Source organism: Equus caballus, chromosome 29, assembly GCF_041296265.1.
Source record: "Equus caballus isolate H_3958 breed thoroughbred chromosome 29, TB-T2T, whole genome shotgun sequence".
In the NCBI taxonomy this organism is placed as follows: domain Eukaryota; kingdom Metazoa; phylum Chordata; class Mammalia; order Perissodactyla; family Equidae; genus Equus; species Equus caballus.
In genome coordinates this window covers 37,667,697-37,682,164 of record NC_091712.1, presented here as the reverse complement: position 1 = coordinate 37,682,164, position 14,468 = coordinate 37,667,697, and the positions used below count along the sequence as shown (strand labels likewise).

Genomic DNA, 14,468 nt, shown 5'->3' with positions numbered 1-14,468 from the left:
TCAAGGAAAACAACTGACACTATTTGTTGCCAAGGATAAAACTAGAGCCTTCAAGGGCCGCCACGTGGCCGAGTGGTTAAGTTTGCGCGCTCTGCTTCGGCAGCCCAGGGTTTCGCTGGTTTGGATCCTGGGCGTGGACACGGCACCGCTCATCAAGCCATGCTGACATGGCACCCCATATGCCACAACTAGAAGGATCCACAACTAAAAATATACAACTGTGTGCTTGGGGGCTTTGGGGAAAAAAAGGAAAACCAAAATCTGTAAAAAAAAAAAAAAAAAAAAAAAAACAACCACAAAACCTAGAGCTTTCAAGCAAAAATCTCAATTTTTGTAAACCACCGTTAGTTTGACATATTTCCCAATACTTAAAGACGTTTCTGGGGCCAGCCTAGTGGCACAGTGGTTAAGTTCACATGCTCCGCTTTGGTGGCCAGGGGTTCACAGGCTCAGATCTCTGGTGTCGACCTACACACTGCTTGTCAAGCCATGCTGTGGTGGCATCCTACATACAAAGGAGAGGAAGATGGGCATGGATGTTAGCTCAGGGCTAATCTTCCTCAAGCAAAAAGAGGAAGATTGGGGAGAGGTTGTGCAGAAAAGGGAACCGTCTTGCACTGCTGTTGGGGATGCAAACTGGTGCAGCCACTATAGAAAACACTAAGAGATTTCTCAAAAAATTAAAAATGAAAATACAATATGACCCAGCTATCCCACTACTGAGCATCCATCCAAAGAATGTGAAATCAACAATTCAAAGAGATTCATGCACCGCTATGTTCACTGCAGGATCATACACAATAGCCAAGATGTGGATGCAACCCAAGTGCCCATCAACTGATGAATGGATAAAGAAGATGTGGTATACATATACAATGGAATCTACTCAGCCATAAAAAAGACAAAGCCATCCCATTCTCAACATGGATGGACCGGGAGGGTACTATGTTAAGCGAAATAAGCCAGACAAGGAAGGACAACCACCATATGATTTCACTCATATGTGGAAGATAAACACATGGAAAAGAGAATAGATTAGTGCGTACCAGAGGGGAAGGGGGTTGGAGGGACACAAGGGGTAAAGGGGCACATTTATGTGGTAACTGACAAATAATAATGTACAACTGAAGTTTCACAACGTTATAAACTATTATAATCTCAATAAAAAAACAGAAGAGGAAGGGGGCTGGCCCCGTGGCCGAGTGGTTAAGTTCGCACGCTCCGCTGCAGGCGGCCCAGTGTTTCGTTGGTTTGAATCCTGGGCGCGGACATGACACTGCTTATCAAACCACGCTGAGGTGGCGTCCCACATACAACAACTAGAAGGACCCACAACGAAGAATATACAACTATGTACCGGGGGGGCTTTGGGGAGAAAAAGGAAAAAATAAAATCTTTAAAAAAAATAAAATAAAAAAAAAACAGAAGAGGAAGATTGGCAAGAGATGTTAGCTCAGAGCCAATCTTCCTTACCAGAAAGAAAAAAAAAAGATGTTTCTGACATTGATGTTAACATTAATGAATATGATTTTTTGATATTCTATAATAAAATGTGTCACCATTTGGAATACCTGCATAACTTAGTGTACCAATATTTTCCAAATGACCAATGCATGATGTTACAAAATCATGCACGGGTACAAGATCCATTTAAAATGAAAGATCGAGTGGATTTTAATATAATAGAGTACAGAAAGTTTGCTGGTATGCTTTCAGATTCCACACTGAAACTAACCTTTACAACACTACCACACTGTTGTGTTTTGATGTAGTATCAAAGAAGAATACCCAAAGTTATATAAAAAGGCTATTACAATACTCCCCCTCTTCCGACTACACATCTGTGCAAAGGCTGGCCTTCCTCCGTGTGCTCCAACCAAAACAACATTTCAAAAGAGGAGGAACGCGGGAGCACGTGAGAGAATCCAACTGTCTTCTATGAAGTCAGACACTGAAGTGATTCGAAGAGATGTAAAAGCAATGCCACTCTTACATTTTTTGTTTTGGAAAAGGTGGCTATTTCTTATTAAAAAAGGTTATTTACTTTAACATGTAATAGGCTTATTATTGTTATTTCAAATGAATTAATAAGTAAATTTTTTAAAAGGTTTTCAGTTTTAACCTCTAATTTACAAGTATCAATGGATACAACCCACATAAACAAAAGCTTGTTGGGGTCCTCAATAATTTTTAAGAGTGAAAGGAGTCCTAAGACCAAAAGGTCTGGAAGTTTGGAAAGAAAGAAAGAAAGATGGATAGAAGGAAGACTAAACAGTAATCATAATAATTAACTGCTAATATTAATCAAGTGCTGGGCACTTCTCTAGGCCCTTTGAAAGTCTGGACCACTTACTCTCCTTATAAACCCTATGAAGGACAGACAACACTGGGAAGAGGGTGCGCTGTTGGTCCCGCTTTACAGACGAGGAGACTACAGCACAGGAAAACGGAAAGTCGTCCACCCGACGTCACACAGCCTATGAGTGGAGAAGCCAGATTTGGGGGTTCAAAGGCAGGCACCAGGACTCCAGAGCTGTGCTCTTGGTCGGGACTGTTCTAGAATGAAAGATAGTTTCGTATGTTTGAAGGCAAAGGAGGGAAAGACTGAATTGTGAGAAACGTTTTTTTAATAATTTCATACTATAACAAATTGTCAAAAGAAGACAAAAACTGAGCACCAAAAATGCAGCCGTCACGCTAATATGTAAGGAATAAACAGAGCTTCTAATATACAGAATATCGAGTATCTATTAAACGTCCAAGTGAATGAAGCTTGACATAAGGATGTCTTTGAGTTACTTACTCTGAAAAATAATCCATAAACTGCTGAGGATTTTCTGACGCCAGCAATAGTTGTCTCTGATGAGATTCAGACATACAATGACACTTAAAGCCATTCTACAAAAATGCAAAGGCAACAGTTAAACTCCAGTTTAGATCATCGGAATGGGCCCTAAATAGAAGTATTTAGTTAAACCCTAAAAGCTGCTCTCTGATGATAAACTGTAAATAATCATCATCATCATCAAATCACTAGCTGTCAGCACTGTACAGTTTTTTAAAAAATTTTTTATGAAGTTGAGGTTTGCAACCCTACTGATCAAATAATAATCCTAGAGAGTAAAGAAACAGAAAAATAGTGCTTTAGAAAACAGACATTAGTAAGAAACCTTACTGGGCACAGTAACAGAGGAGAGATTTCATTTTTTTGGTCAATTTAACAAATTCTTACTGAGCACCGACTTCACAGAGTGTTACACAGGTGCTTTGAGGAATATAGTGAAGTACAATGAGTCTTCAGTGAATTTCCATTAAGGAAACTATTTTCCACTCACTTTCCTCCACTTTAGTGCATTATCCAAAATACACTGTTGAATGTTACATATACCTTACGTTAAGCAGACTAAATCTGTATCCTCTTCCGAGGACTGTAAAACACAGAAGTGTTGACTTCATATCCATTCCACTTAACAGGTGAACCTGACTCTTCACTTCTATTAGTAATCTAAATGCAAAACGTGCCTCTCCTCCTGTATTCCCCATCTCAGTGAGCAGCATAACCAAAGAGCCCATCACCCCAGCCAGGGTGGAGCACCGCATCCTCGAGTCCTGCACCTCTGCACTCCGTTTATCACTAAGTCAACTCAGCCTTCTTAATAACTCTTAGCCAGTCCCTCTGCTCAATGCCCCTGCCACTGCCAGGATTTCACACTGGATCCTGCTTAGTTTCCTAATCCTTAGTCACCCACAGACTATCTACACTCTTTTTGTCTCATCTGCGTACTACCTGTGCATTACTCTTAGTTAAATTTATCTTCAAAAGAAACTTGGTATCAGTCTCATAAATGAAAAACCAGTCCTATTTTCCATAAATTAAAAATAAGTCAATAAAATGACAACAAAATACTGTTATGAAATTGTAGAAATCCCAGGGAGTGGATGGGCAGGAGGAAAATACCCTGGATCTGGCCTTCCTCTCTCTCTCAATCTTCCAATACTGACACATAGAAGACAGGGGAGGGAACTTACAGGTGTCACCTTCTCCTCCCCTAGGCCACCCTCCCAGGTAGGGAAGGGCCATGAACAGATCTGAGGGCAAACCGGCCAGGAGCACCACAAGTGCCTTACTCTGAAAGCTGAAGGGAAAGAATAAGCATTTATCTTCCCTTTCCCAAGGGGACTGTATTTTAGGATAACATTTGAGGATAACCCAATAGCCCTAGTTGATGAGAAAAAAGCTCATTTTTACAAATGAATGGCAGCTGATAATAAATGGCAAAAGAATTAGAAAAATAACCACTTTGCAACTCCTAATGAAATAACTGACTCAGGCAAGGATGCTAAAGACATAGGTAAAAGGTTGATGGGAAACTAGATATGTGGGCGTGTTTCCAAAGTCTTACCCCACTAGTTACTTGTTCTTACAAGAGGGAAAATGTTACTTTCTAACATTACTTTACAGGCTGTCATCTTTACTCAATCATTTTAGGATTACTAGACATTATGGGCTTCCTTATGTGACGCAATATGAAATACACTGGATCACCTATGAAGATTTCTTCCCGAAAATGTTTAACCTGAACCTGATCAAGCCCTTAGATCTAAGTTCCAATTTACAGAAACTACAAGAGTGAGAGAAAGAAGACAAAACACAATCACAGGGAGACAATCCTACATATCCAGAAAGTGGGAATGCCCCACTATAACTGACTGGCCTATTCAAGTCAAAGTCAAGAAAAAAAATTGGGGGTTGGGGAGTGGCAGGTGGAGGCTATAGGGTGGGGGAAGTGGGTTCTATTCTAAATTTAGAGAGCATTAAAAGTCCTAATAACCTGGAGTACAGAGATTTTTAGGGCAGTGAAACTACTCTGTATGATACGACAACGGTGGATACATGTCATTAAACCCACAGTACAACACTATGAGTGAACCCTAATTATGATAATGACATGTCAGTGTAGCTTCCTGACTGTAACAAACATCCCACTCTGCTGTGGGATTTTCACAGTAGGGGAATCTACACATAAATGGGGGCAGGTGTGTTTGGGAAATCTCTGTACCTTCTGTTCATTTCTGCTGTGAACCTAAAACTTCTCTAAAAATTAAAGTCTGTTTTTAAAAAAGTCCTAATAACCAAATCTAATTCACGGTTTTTGATTGGATCTTGGTTTAAAAAAAAAACTGCTTTAAAAAGCATTTAGGGGAAGAACTGAGGACATACGAGTATGGAGAGTGGATCAGATGATATAAAAGAATTTTTTTTAACTCTGTAATGTGTGATGACGTATATTGTAGCTACGTAGAAAAACGACCTGATATTTTAGAGATGCATATTTAAGTATTTAGAGGTGAAATATCCTGATGTTTGTAATTTACTTTAGACTATTTCAGAAAAAAGTAAATACAGCAAAATACTTAAAATGTTAAATCTGAGTAGAGATATCCGGATGTTCATTGTACTAGTCTCTAGTGTCCTGTGTGAGAATTTCACCTTGACTTAGAAAGAACTAAAGAGAAATGAAAGAGAATAAGTGTATCAATGTTATTCAATGGGAGCCCCACCTAAAATATCCCATCCCTCACTTGCAGAAAAAAATGGATTAGATTATTCCGGTTGCCCAATGCTCTTCTGCCCCTACCCAATTCAATCTCCAGGGAAAAATATGATCACATGACTAGCCTGCTCTCAATTCTTCAAGGCGCTTCATCCACCTCATTAATGGGAAAAAGTGTAACTTCATACCACGGCATACAACGCTTTTCAAGATCTGCCCAAAGACCCCGAGTCACTTTATACATGATTCACTCATTTAAAAGTCACAACAATCTTACAAGCAGATATAGCTATTATTCCTGCTTTACAGATCAGTAAACGGGCACACAGAAGGTGAGTAACTTGCCCAAGACCACACAGCTAATAAGTGGCACGACTAGGCTTCATAATTCTGACAGTCTGATCCCAGAGTCCGCATCTTCGCCACAATAATATTCTGGGCCTGCCACATTGTAGGTGCTCAATAAATACCTGTTAGATGACTGGTGTGCACGAGCTTAGTTCTCCTTTTGCATCTGATCCCGCAAAGAGGTGTGAACCCTAATCATCTCCAAGAGTCATGCCAAGTCAGAGACGACTGCTATTGTTATTGCCCAGGCGCCAGCACTTCAGTATTCGCGCCTCCGGTTTATGACAGCTTGAGTAGGATCACTTCTACGAGAGCTGCAAAGCCTTTCCTAACTTCATTTCTTTTGGGGGCAGCCTGGGGAGGAATGCGGTGTCAAAGACCCCTGGTTCCCCGCTGGGACAGGGGCTGCAGGGAAGGATGGCCCTACTGAGTTGGGCAGCAGACTCGCCCAGGACAGACCCCACGACCGGGGACCTGGGACCCTCGCCGGCACCCCCAGCCTCAGGGACCTGACCTGGATCGGCGGGCCCCCCGGGGAAGAGGACGGGGCGTGGACAGGGGGGACCTACCTCGTCCCGGCACTGCTTCTGGCACATCTGGCAATACCAGCGCAGCTTCTGAAGCCCCTTGGACTTGATCCTGTTGGCGATGGCCTTCGGGGTAAGAAAATCCGACTTGCCCATCGCGACCACCCCAGCGACAACTTTCTGGAGCCCAGCGCCCTGCCAACCGGAAGCGGAACCGGGCTGGCGGAGGTGGGCGGGGCAAATACCACCGGCTAGCCGGAAGGAGGTGGGGGCTCGGAAGGCCGGGCCCCAACGCTCGCGAGGCTTCCCTCCCTGCTGGCGGGAGGAAGCGAGACTGAGGGAGAAAGCGGGGCGGGAGGGGCGCGCGGGGAAGCTTCCGCGCCTGCGCGCTGCGGCCTGTCTGACCGACCTTCAGCGGGGCCGGTAGCACCATGTTCTCTCGGGCGGGTGTCGCTGGGCTGTCGGCCTGGGCCGTGCAGCCGCAATGGTACGGCAGCTTGCGGGGGGAACCGGAGGGATGGAAGAGATCGGTCAGGGGGAAGGGGAAGCGGGCGGAGGCGAGTGGGCGGAACGGGGGTCGCAGGGCCGGCCGGGCCTCCGTCCCTGGAGGCCCCTGGAGGCCCCGGGTGGCCGGGCTGCAGGAAGCGCCTCGGAGCCGGGAAGGGCGCGCAGAGGGGCTGGAGGGACTGCAAGGTCGCGCCACGTCCGTGAGCCGGGGCGGGGGGAGGGGCACGAGGGCCGCTCACCTTGGACCCCGGGGTCGAGACCTTGGTCCGAATGGATTTCAGGGCGGTCTTGGATTCGTTCAGCTCATTACTACTTAGGGAGCTTGCAGCGTGCCAGGCAGCGAGGATGCTAGAGCCTTTGCCTGGGCCCGAAAGGGAGGGGGAGCGGAGGACCAAGGTCTCGGGGAAGGTTAAGTTGTGCTTTCTGTCCTTGACGCCCTTTGAAACCCTCCATCCAGGGCTGGGCTGCGTTAGTGCAGAGCGCAGGGACGCTTTAAGAGCTCTGCGATCCCGCTCTAACGTGCGGTCGGGGCCAAGGATGGGGCAGGCGCTTTGCTGGACATTGGCGACTAAAATGAGTGCCCTCGTGGGCTGCAAAAGGGACCTTAACAATCTGTCTGTCGGCGAGGAAGGGAAAGACACTCAGCACTGTCTTGAAACCATAATGCTGAAGCAGTAGCCCTGCAAGGTCATGAAGTCGTCCCCAGGTCCCCCGGAGGAGATCGAGGGACTTTTGAAGTGTCATCTGTGAACTGCCATGCCAGTTTTAAAGGTTTTAAACATGGATCCCTGAGAAAAATTGCTTATAAGAAGGGCTAGGAATGAGCAGATTAAAGTTGGTTTGTGGGTGATATAATAGGATGAAATGTCTTGAAGCTAGACAGTGTCTGGGAGAATTTCAGACGCAGTGCTAAGGGGATTAATAGTTAGAGGCTGTGTGTAGCAATTCCCTGGTTTTACAGTATCCTAATATATGCGAAGGGACTAATTGAAATAGGCACGTTTTTTATTAAGCAGAGAATTAATAACAAGACAGAATTTTCAGGGTAATGAGGTAATTAAATGTGAAGTTCCTACATAAAAATGTTGGTGGATTTGCGTTGGAAGTCAGTTTTTTTTCCTTCTTCTGATATTGAAAAAGAGTCTTCGTGGGAATGAAGAAGTCGCCTTAGTTGAATGGCAGGTTGTACCGTTTCTTAATAGCTCAGCAGACATTTTTTGAGTGCCTGCCCTGCCACAAGTTGGCACTGTGGAAAGTGCTAAAACGTGATGGTAAACAAAAAGACATGGTCCTAGTGAGCTTGCGGGACTGTTCCTGGCGTGCACGCAGTGGTGCTCAGCTCACATCAGCTCTCCTTCCTTCCTTCCTTCCCATCTTGCTGTGCATTAACATTACCTGTCGGTGTTTTTAGACCCTTAAGTGGTATCCAAGTTGATCTTTAAAAAATGGAAAGAGTTTCTGAAATGAGGACAAAATATTTTATATAAAATTGTAGAAATAACTTTTTTAAAACATCCTGTTAGACAATTTGAAGATCTTCCAATAAAGAATTGTTTTAAATAGAAGCTCCCTCTGAATCTGAGACACCTACCAATAGGGGCCTAAATTGGAACCTCCATCAGCCAATAAAGGTCAGGGTCCTGACCTTAATCTCTTTGGAATGTTAGTTTTAAATTAGTAGGTTATGAATATTCATCAGACATCAGTGTTCCACTGTGCAAGGCATTTTCACAGTGTCTGATGTCTTTCCCACCTCTTCTGTCCTTTCGCTTCCCATTCATTTAAATGCCGTTAAAATTCAGAAATTGAAACCATCTTAATGTTTCACACTCCACAGAATTAGCTTGAAAGAGGAGAAAAATACCTTTGCTTTTACAGAACCATGAAGAAGCATTTCCTTGGTTCTGTTTTGGTCATTGAGAGCTTTTAAAAGTGTGATTTGTTATTGTTAACAGTTTTTGCTTCAGGGGGGTTGGCCTATTAACATTAAACATTAGGCTTAATGACATCGTAGTGAAATTGTTTTAATTGTTGTTTAGGGTATCAGTAAAATACCCTAAAGTTTTGGAAATTAAACGTGTTCTTTAAAAAGTAGTATTTAAGAAAATGGAAATAAGAAATTTGGGGGAAGAGTCTCTGATTTTTCTGTCTTCAAATCGGGAGAAAATATATTTGGCTTAGTTTTCCGCATTCTCTAAAATAGAACTATTTTATAATAGGAGACTGGTGGCCATAATTGAACTATATATACACTGAAAAGGAAGAATTAGCAGATGCTGTGTCCTCCTTAAGTTTTATATTTTACCACATTATACTCTCCTTAAAATTCTTTCAAGCTGCCTGTAATTTCTTTGGTGATAAATCATTCATCTAGCAACCTCTCTGACTCACTCCTCCACTGCCTTCTCCAGCTTTTCTAACAATGCTGTATGATCATAGTAGATAATGATAATCCACCATCTGTGTGTTTTTCCACCCACCGTATTTACTACGTTTCTGGTTTTCAAATCATCTTCTGAGGATTTCTCAGGACACGATGCAGAGCATACAGCTGATTCAGAACTTTATCTTTTCGTTTGCAAAAATTGTATATTGAATAGAGCAGGCTCTGCCTAAGGAGTTTGGATCAGCTCATGGTTATTTTGTACTCAAATGGTACTTAAAAAATAAAGTTGTAACATGCATAGACATCTTTAGAACTAAATGAAGGCTAAGCATGAGAGTGCTTCAGAAAGGGGGAATTACGGCAAGTGCACAGCATAGAGAATCACGAAAGATCCTCTCTCTTCGTTCCTCTCACTTGGGATCCTTATGGAAACCAAAACATTCTGAGTTCGTCCAATTATGGCATGCAATTCAAATTTGTTCCATATGATGTTCTCTGACTAGAAGCTTGTGTCAGTTAAATTGGAGTGTCTGCCTAAAACCATAATGTCCAAATGTCACTCCTTATAGTCTATAAATTTTGGGGTGAAAAATTCATTATACCAAAAAAGGAAAATCGTCCAGAACGTGGTGTTACTTTTCAAGTTCCATTATGAAAAAACTGTTAATAGAGTGATGGTTGTCAGATAAGTCTGTATCTGCAATAGCGGTTTGTCAGTATCGACAGCTTTTATCTTTTCCTTTAGTGGATCCATTCTTATAACCAAACCTACTATTTTCCATATAGTTTCCCTCTTATTTTCTTTATTTTTCTTTCTCGATGGCTGAGAAGAACCAGTAGTGAGATATATAAATGAAGAGATTTTTGAAAATAACTTTTTCAGTTATGACCTTTCAGACTCATTTTTATGCAGATAAATACATATAATCACAAAAATGGGATCATATAACATTTCATAACCTGCATTTTTTAAGTTATTAATAATAGACTTTATTTTCTAGTACAGTTGTAGATTTTTAGAAAAATTGAGCATATAGTACAGAGCATTGCATGCACCCACACCCTCTCTGGACAGTTTCCCCAGTTAGAATCTTGCGTTGGTGTGGTATATGTACTACAATTAATGAACCAGTATTGATACATTATTAACTAATGTGCATAGTTTCATTAAGGTCCCTCTTTTGGTATACAGTCCTATGGGTTTTGACAAATGCGTAATGACATGTATTTTCCATTACAGTGTCATACAGAATAGTTTCATTGCCCTAAAAATCTCTTCCCCAAAAGCCTGGCAAGCACTGATCTTTTTACTCTTGGTATAGTTTGTCTTTTCTGGAATGTCATATAGTTGGAATGAGACAGTGTATAGCCTTTTCAGATTGGCGGCTTTTGCTTAGCAATATGCAGTTAAGGCACCTCCATGTCTTTTTGTAGCTTGATAGCTCATTTATTTTTATTGCTGAGTGCGTAATACTCCATTGAATGGATGTACCAGTTTGTTTATCCATTCATTCGCATATTGAAGGACATCTTGGTGGCTTCCAGTTTTAGCAATCGTGAATAAAGCTGCTGTAAACATTCATGTGCAGGTTTTTGTCTAGACATGTTTTCAGCTCCGTTGGGTAAATTCCTAGGACCATGCTGCTGGATCATGTATTAAGACTGTCTTTAGGTGTGTAGCAAACTGCCAGACCATCTTCCAAAGTAGCCGTACCATTGTGCATTCCCACTGTCAATCGCTGAGAGTTCCTGGTGCTCCACATCATTGTCATCGTTTGGTATTCTTTAAAATTTTAGGCATTCTTATAGGTTTGTAGTGATATCTCATTGTGTTAATTTGCAATTCCCTAATGACATGGATGTCGAGCATCTTTTTATATGCTTACTTGCCATCTGTATATCTTCTTTGGTGAGGTACATGTTATCTTTTGCTCATTTTAACTTGTGGTGTTTGTTTTCTTATTGTCGAGTTTTAAGAGTTCTTTCTGTATTTTGGATAACAGTCCTTTATCAGATATATATTTTTCCCACCGTGTGGCTTGTGTTTTCATTCTCTTAAGTGTGTCTTCTGCAGAGCAGGGGTTTTTAAAACCAATAAAGTCTAGCTTATCAGTTTTTTTTTATGGATCATCCTTTTGGTGTTTTATCTAAAAACTCATAGCCAAACCCAAGGCACCTAGATTTCCTCCTGTGGTATCCTGTAGAAGTTTTATAGTTTTGTGTGTTATATTTAAATCCATGATTCATTTTGAGTTAATTTTTGTGAAAGATGTAGGATCATTGTTCAGATTAATTTTGCATAAGGATGTCCAATGTTCCCACACCATTTGGTAGAAAAGAGTATGCTTTCTCCATTCAGTTACCTCTGCTCCTTTATCAAACATCAGACTATTTTTTTTTTAAAGATTGACCCTGAGTTGACATCTGTTGCCAATCTTCTTATTTATTTATTTATTTATTTATTTTTATTCTCCTCAAAGCCCCCCAGGACATAGTTGTATATCCTAGTTGTAGGTGCTTGTAGTTCTGCTATGTGAGTCACTGCCTCAGCATGGCTTGATGAGCGGTGTTAGGGCCACATCCAGGATCCAAACCGGCAAAACCCTGGGCCACTGAAGCAGAGCACACTGCTGGCCCCTGGTTGATTGTATTTGTGTGGGTCTATTTCTGGGCTCACTGTTCTGTTCCGTTGATCTACTTGTCCATTCTTTGGCCAGTACCACACTGTCTTGATGACTATAACTTTATCGTAAGTCTTGAAATCAGACGTTGGCAGTTCCCTGGCTTTGCTCTTCTTTTTCAATATTGTGTTACCTATTCTGAGTGTTTTGCCTTTCTGTATAAATGTTAAACTCAGTTTATTGATATCTACAAACTAACTTGCTGACATTTGATTGGAATTGTTATTCAGTCTAGAGATCAAGTTGGGAAGAACTGACATCTTAGCAGCACTGAGTCTTCCTATCCATGAATCTGGAACCTCTCTCCATTATCTAGATCTTTAATTTCTTTCATCAGTTTTGTAGTTTTCCTCATATAGATCTTGTACATATTTTGTTAGATGTATACGTAAGTCTTTGTGTGTGTGTCTTTTTATTGTGGTAAAATGTACACAACATGTAATGTACCATCTTAGCCATTTTTACTTCTACACTTCTATGTTGGTGGTTTTTTCTCTTTTTTTTTTGAGGAAGATTAGCCCTGAGCTAACTACTGCCAGTCCTCCTCTTTTTGCTGAGGAAGCCTGGCCCTGAGCTAGCAACGTGCCTATCTTCCTCTACTTTTTATATGTGGGACACCTACCACAGCATGGCATGCCAAGCGGTGCCATGTCCGCACCCGGGATCCGAACTGGTGAACCCCGGGCCGCCGAGAAGCGGAATGTGCGAACTTAACCACTGCGCCACTGGGCTGGCCCCCCATGTTGGTGTTTTTTTAACTTGAAATTCTAATGTTCATAGCTGGTATAAATAAAGCAGTTGACTTTTGTATATACTAACCTTGTATCCTGCAACTTTACTATAATTGGTTATTAGTTCCAGCAGGGGTGCTTTTTACCTATTCTTTGAGATTTTGTACATAAACAATCATGTCATCTGTGAACAAAGACAACTTTATTTCTTCTTTCCCAAGTCTGTACACCTTTTATTCCCTTTTGTTATCCTATTAGTTAGGACTTTCAGTACGATGAGGAATAGGAGTGGTCAAAGAGGACGTTTTTGTCTTGTTCCCAATCTTAGAGGGAAAGCTTCTAGTTTCTCACCATTAAACCATAGAATTTTTTGTAGATGTTCTTTATCAAGTTGGGGAAGTTCTCTTCTATTCCTAATTTGGTGAGATTTTTATCATGAATGAGTGTTAGATTTTGTCACATGCTTTTTCTGTATCTATTGATCATATGACTTTTCTTCTTTAACTCGGTATGATGGATTATATTATTTGAGTTTTGAATGGTGAACCAGCCTTGCATACCTGGAATAAATCCCACTTGGTCATGGTGTATAATTTTCTTTAATACATTATTGGATTCAATTTGCTAATATTTTGTTGAGGGTTTTTGCATCTATGTTCATGAGAGATAATGTTCTCTAATTTTCATTTATTATAATGTCTTTATCTGGTTTTGGTATTAGGGTAATGCTGGCCTCAAAGAATTAGGAAGTATTCCTTCTGCATCTAATTGTACTTCTTGTTTTTTTTTTTTTTTTTTCTTTTTGGCATCAACTACCGTGTCTACGAATAGTTACAAATTGGTATCTCAAATCTCAAAACCTCGCATGTTTTCCAGACCCATTGGACATTTCCACCTGGTCCCTTGGTCTTTTTAACTATATCGTATTCAAAATTCATTATTTCCAGGGAGATTACCCCCACCCAGTTTTTCTGTCTTGGTTAATGACAACAGTGTCCACTCAGGTTGTTAAATTAGAAACCTTTTGGTCATTCTTATTGTTTTCCTTTCTACTCTTAGGAACTTGCTCTCAGATTTAGTCTCTTTTTGCTTTACCAACATCCTAGTCCAGGTTCTTGCTTCCTCTTGTCTGGAAGCGTCAGCAGCCCCTTCTTCAGTCTCCATGTCAACAATATTCCAATTTCATTTTGTGCTTTTCACCGCCATCTGGGATACTTTACTAAAAAACTATGCTGATTTGTGGGCTTGTTAACATTTTGTTTCCCTGCTGCCTATAAAATCGTCTTTAAACTCATTACCCAGCCTGCGCCTCCAGCTTCAAATCCACGTCCTGATCCCTCCTTAGACCCTCCTTCTTTATGCACAAATTGACTGACTCTTCAGTGCTCCCGTGGAGCGTTCCGGGCCAACACAGGTGCTCTGTATGGACTTAAGGGCTGAAAGATCGTCTTTATTTGATAACATGTTGTCTTCCCCAGTAGGGCGGGGGGTCCTCTTGTGTTTATCTTTCACTAACATTACATTTAAGTCAAATCATTTTGATTTTTATGCATTGGCACTTTAATTTTAAAGACCAGAAAAATATTTAACGTAAATTTTATATAAATCTAAGTCTTCATGAGTCTTGTTTATGAGATAATAGTATGCTTTTTGTGGTCAGAAGCCACGTCCTGGAGCATAACAGCTACTTAGTCAATGTTTATTGAATTGAGTTGGAAAAGTTAAGGATCAGT

General features: G+C 41.3%; 2 protein-coding genes across 5 annotated transcripts in view; one reads left to right on the top strand and one right to left on the bottom strand.

Moving 5' to 3' along the window:
• Positions 1 to 6,664, bottom strand: part of KIN (Kin17 DNA and RNA binding protein) — a 32,841-nt gene extending 26,177 nt beyond the window's left edge. Inside the window, exons 1-2 of one of the 2 annotated variants that reach the window (XM_001916725.6) lie at positions 6,473 to 6,664; positions 2,804 to 2,898 (exon numbers count right to left, since the gene is read on the bottom strand). In XM_001916725.6, coding sequence (XP_001916760.1) covers positions 2,804 to 2,898; positions 6,473 to 6,586 — 209 coding nt within the window. In that variant the 5' untranslated portion in view covers positions 6,587 to 6,664. The remainder of the gene's footprint in view (positions 1 to 2,803; positions 2,899 to 6,472) is intronic. The other variant, XM_014737096.3, reaches the window with a different exon arrangement.
• A 5-nt stretch (positions 6,665 to 6,669) lies between these two features.
• ATP5F1C (ATP synthase F1 subunit gamma) overlaps positions 6,670 to 14,468 on the top strand; it is an 18,064-nt gene continuing 10,265 nt past the window's right edge. The window contains exon 1 of one of the 3 annotated variants that reach the window (XM_005606936.4): positions 6,670 to 6,917. In XM_005606936.4, coding sequence (XP_005606993.1) covers positions 6,862 to 6,917 — 56 coding nt within the window. In that variant the 5' untranslated portion in view covers positions 6,670 to 6,861. The remainder of the gene's footprint in view (positions 6,918 to 14,468) is intronic. The other 2 variants (XM_005606935.4, XM_001499861.7) reach the window with 2 other exon arrangements.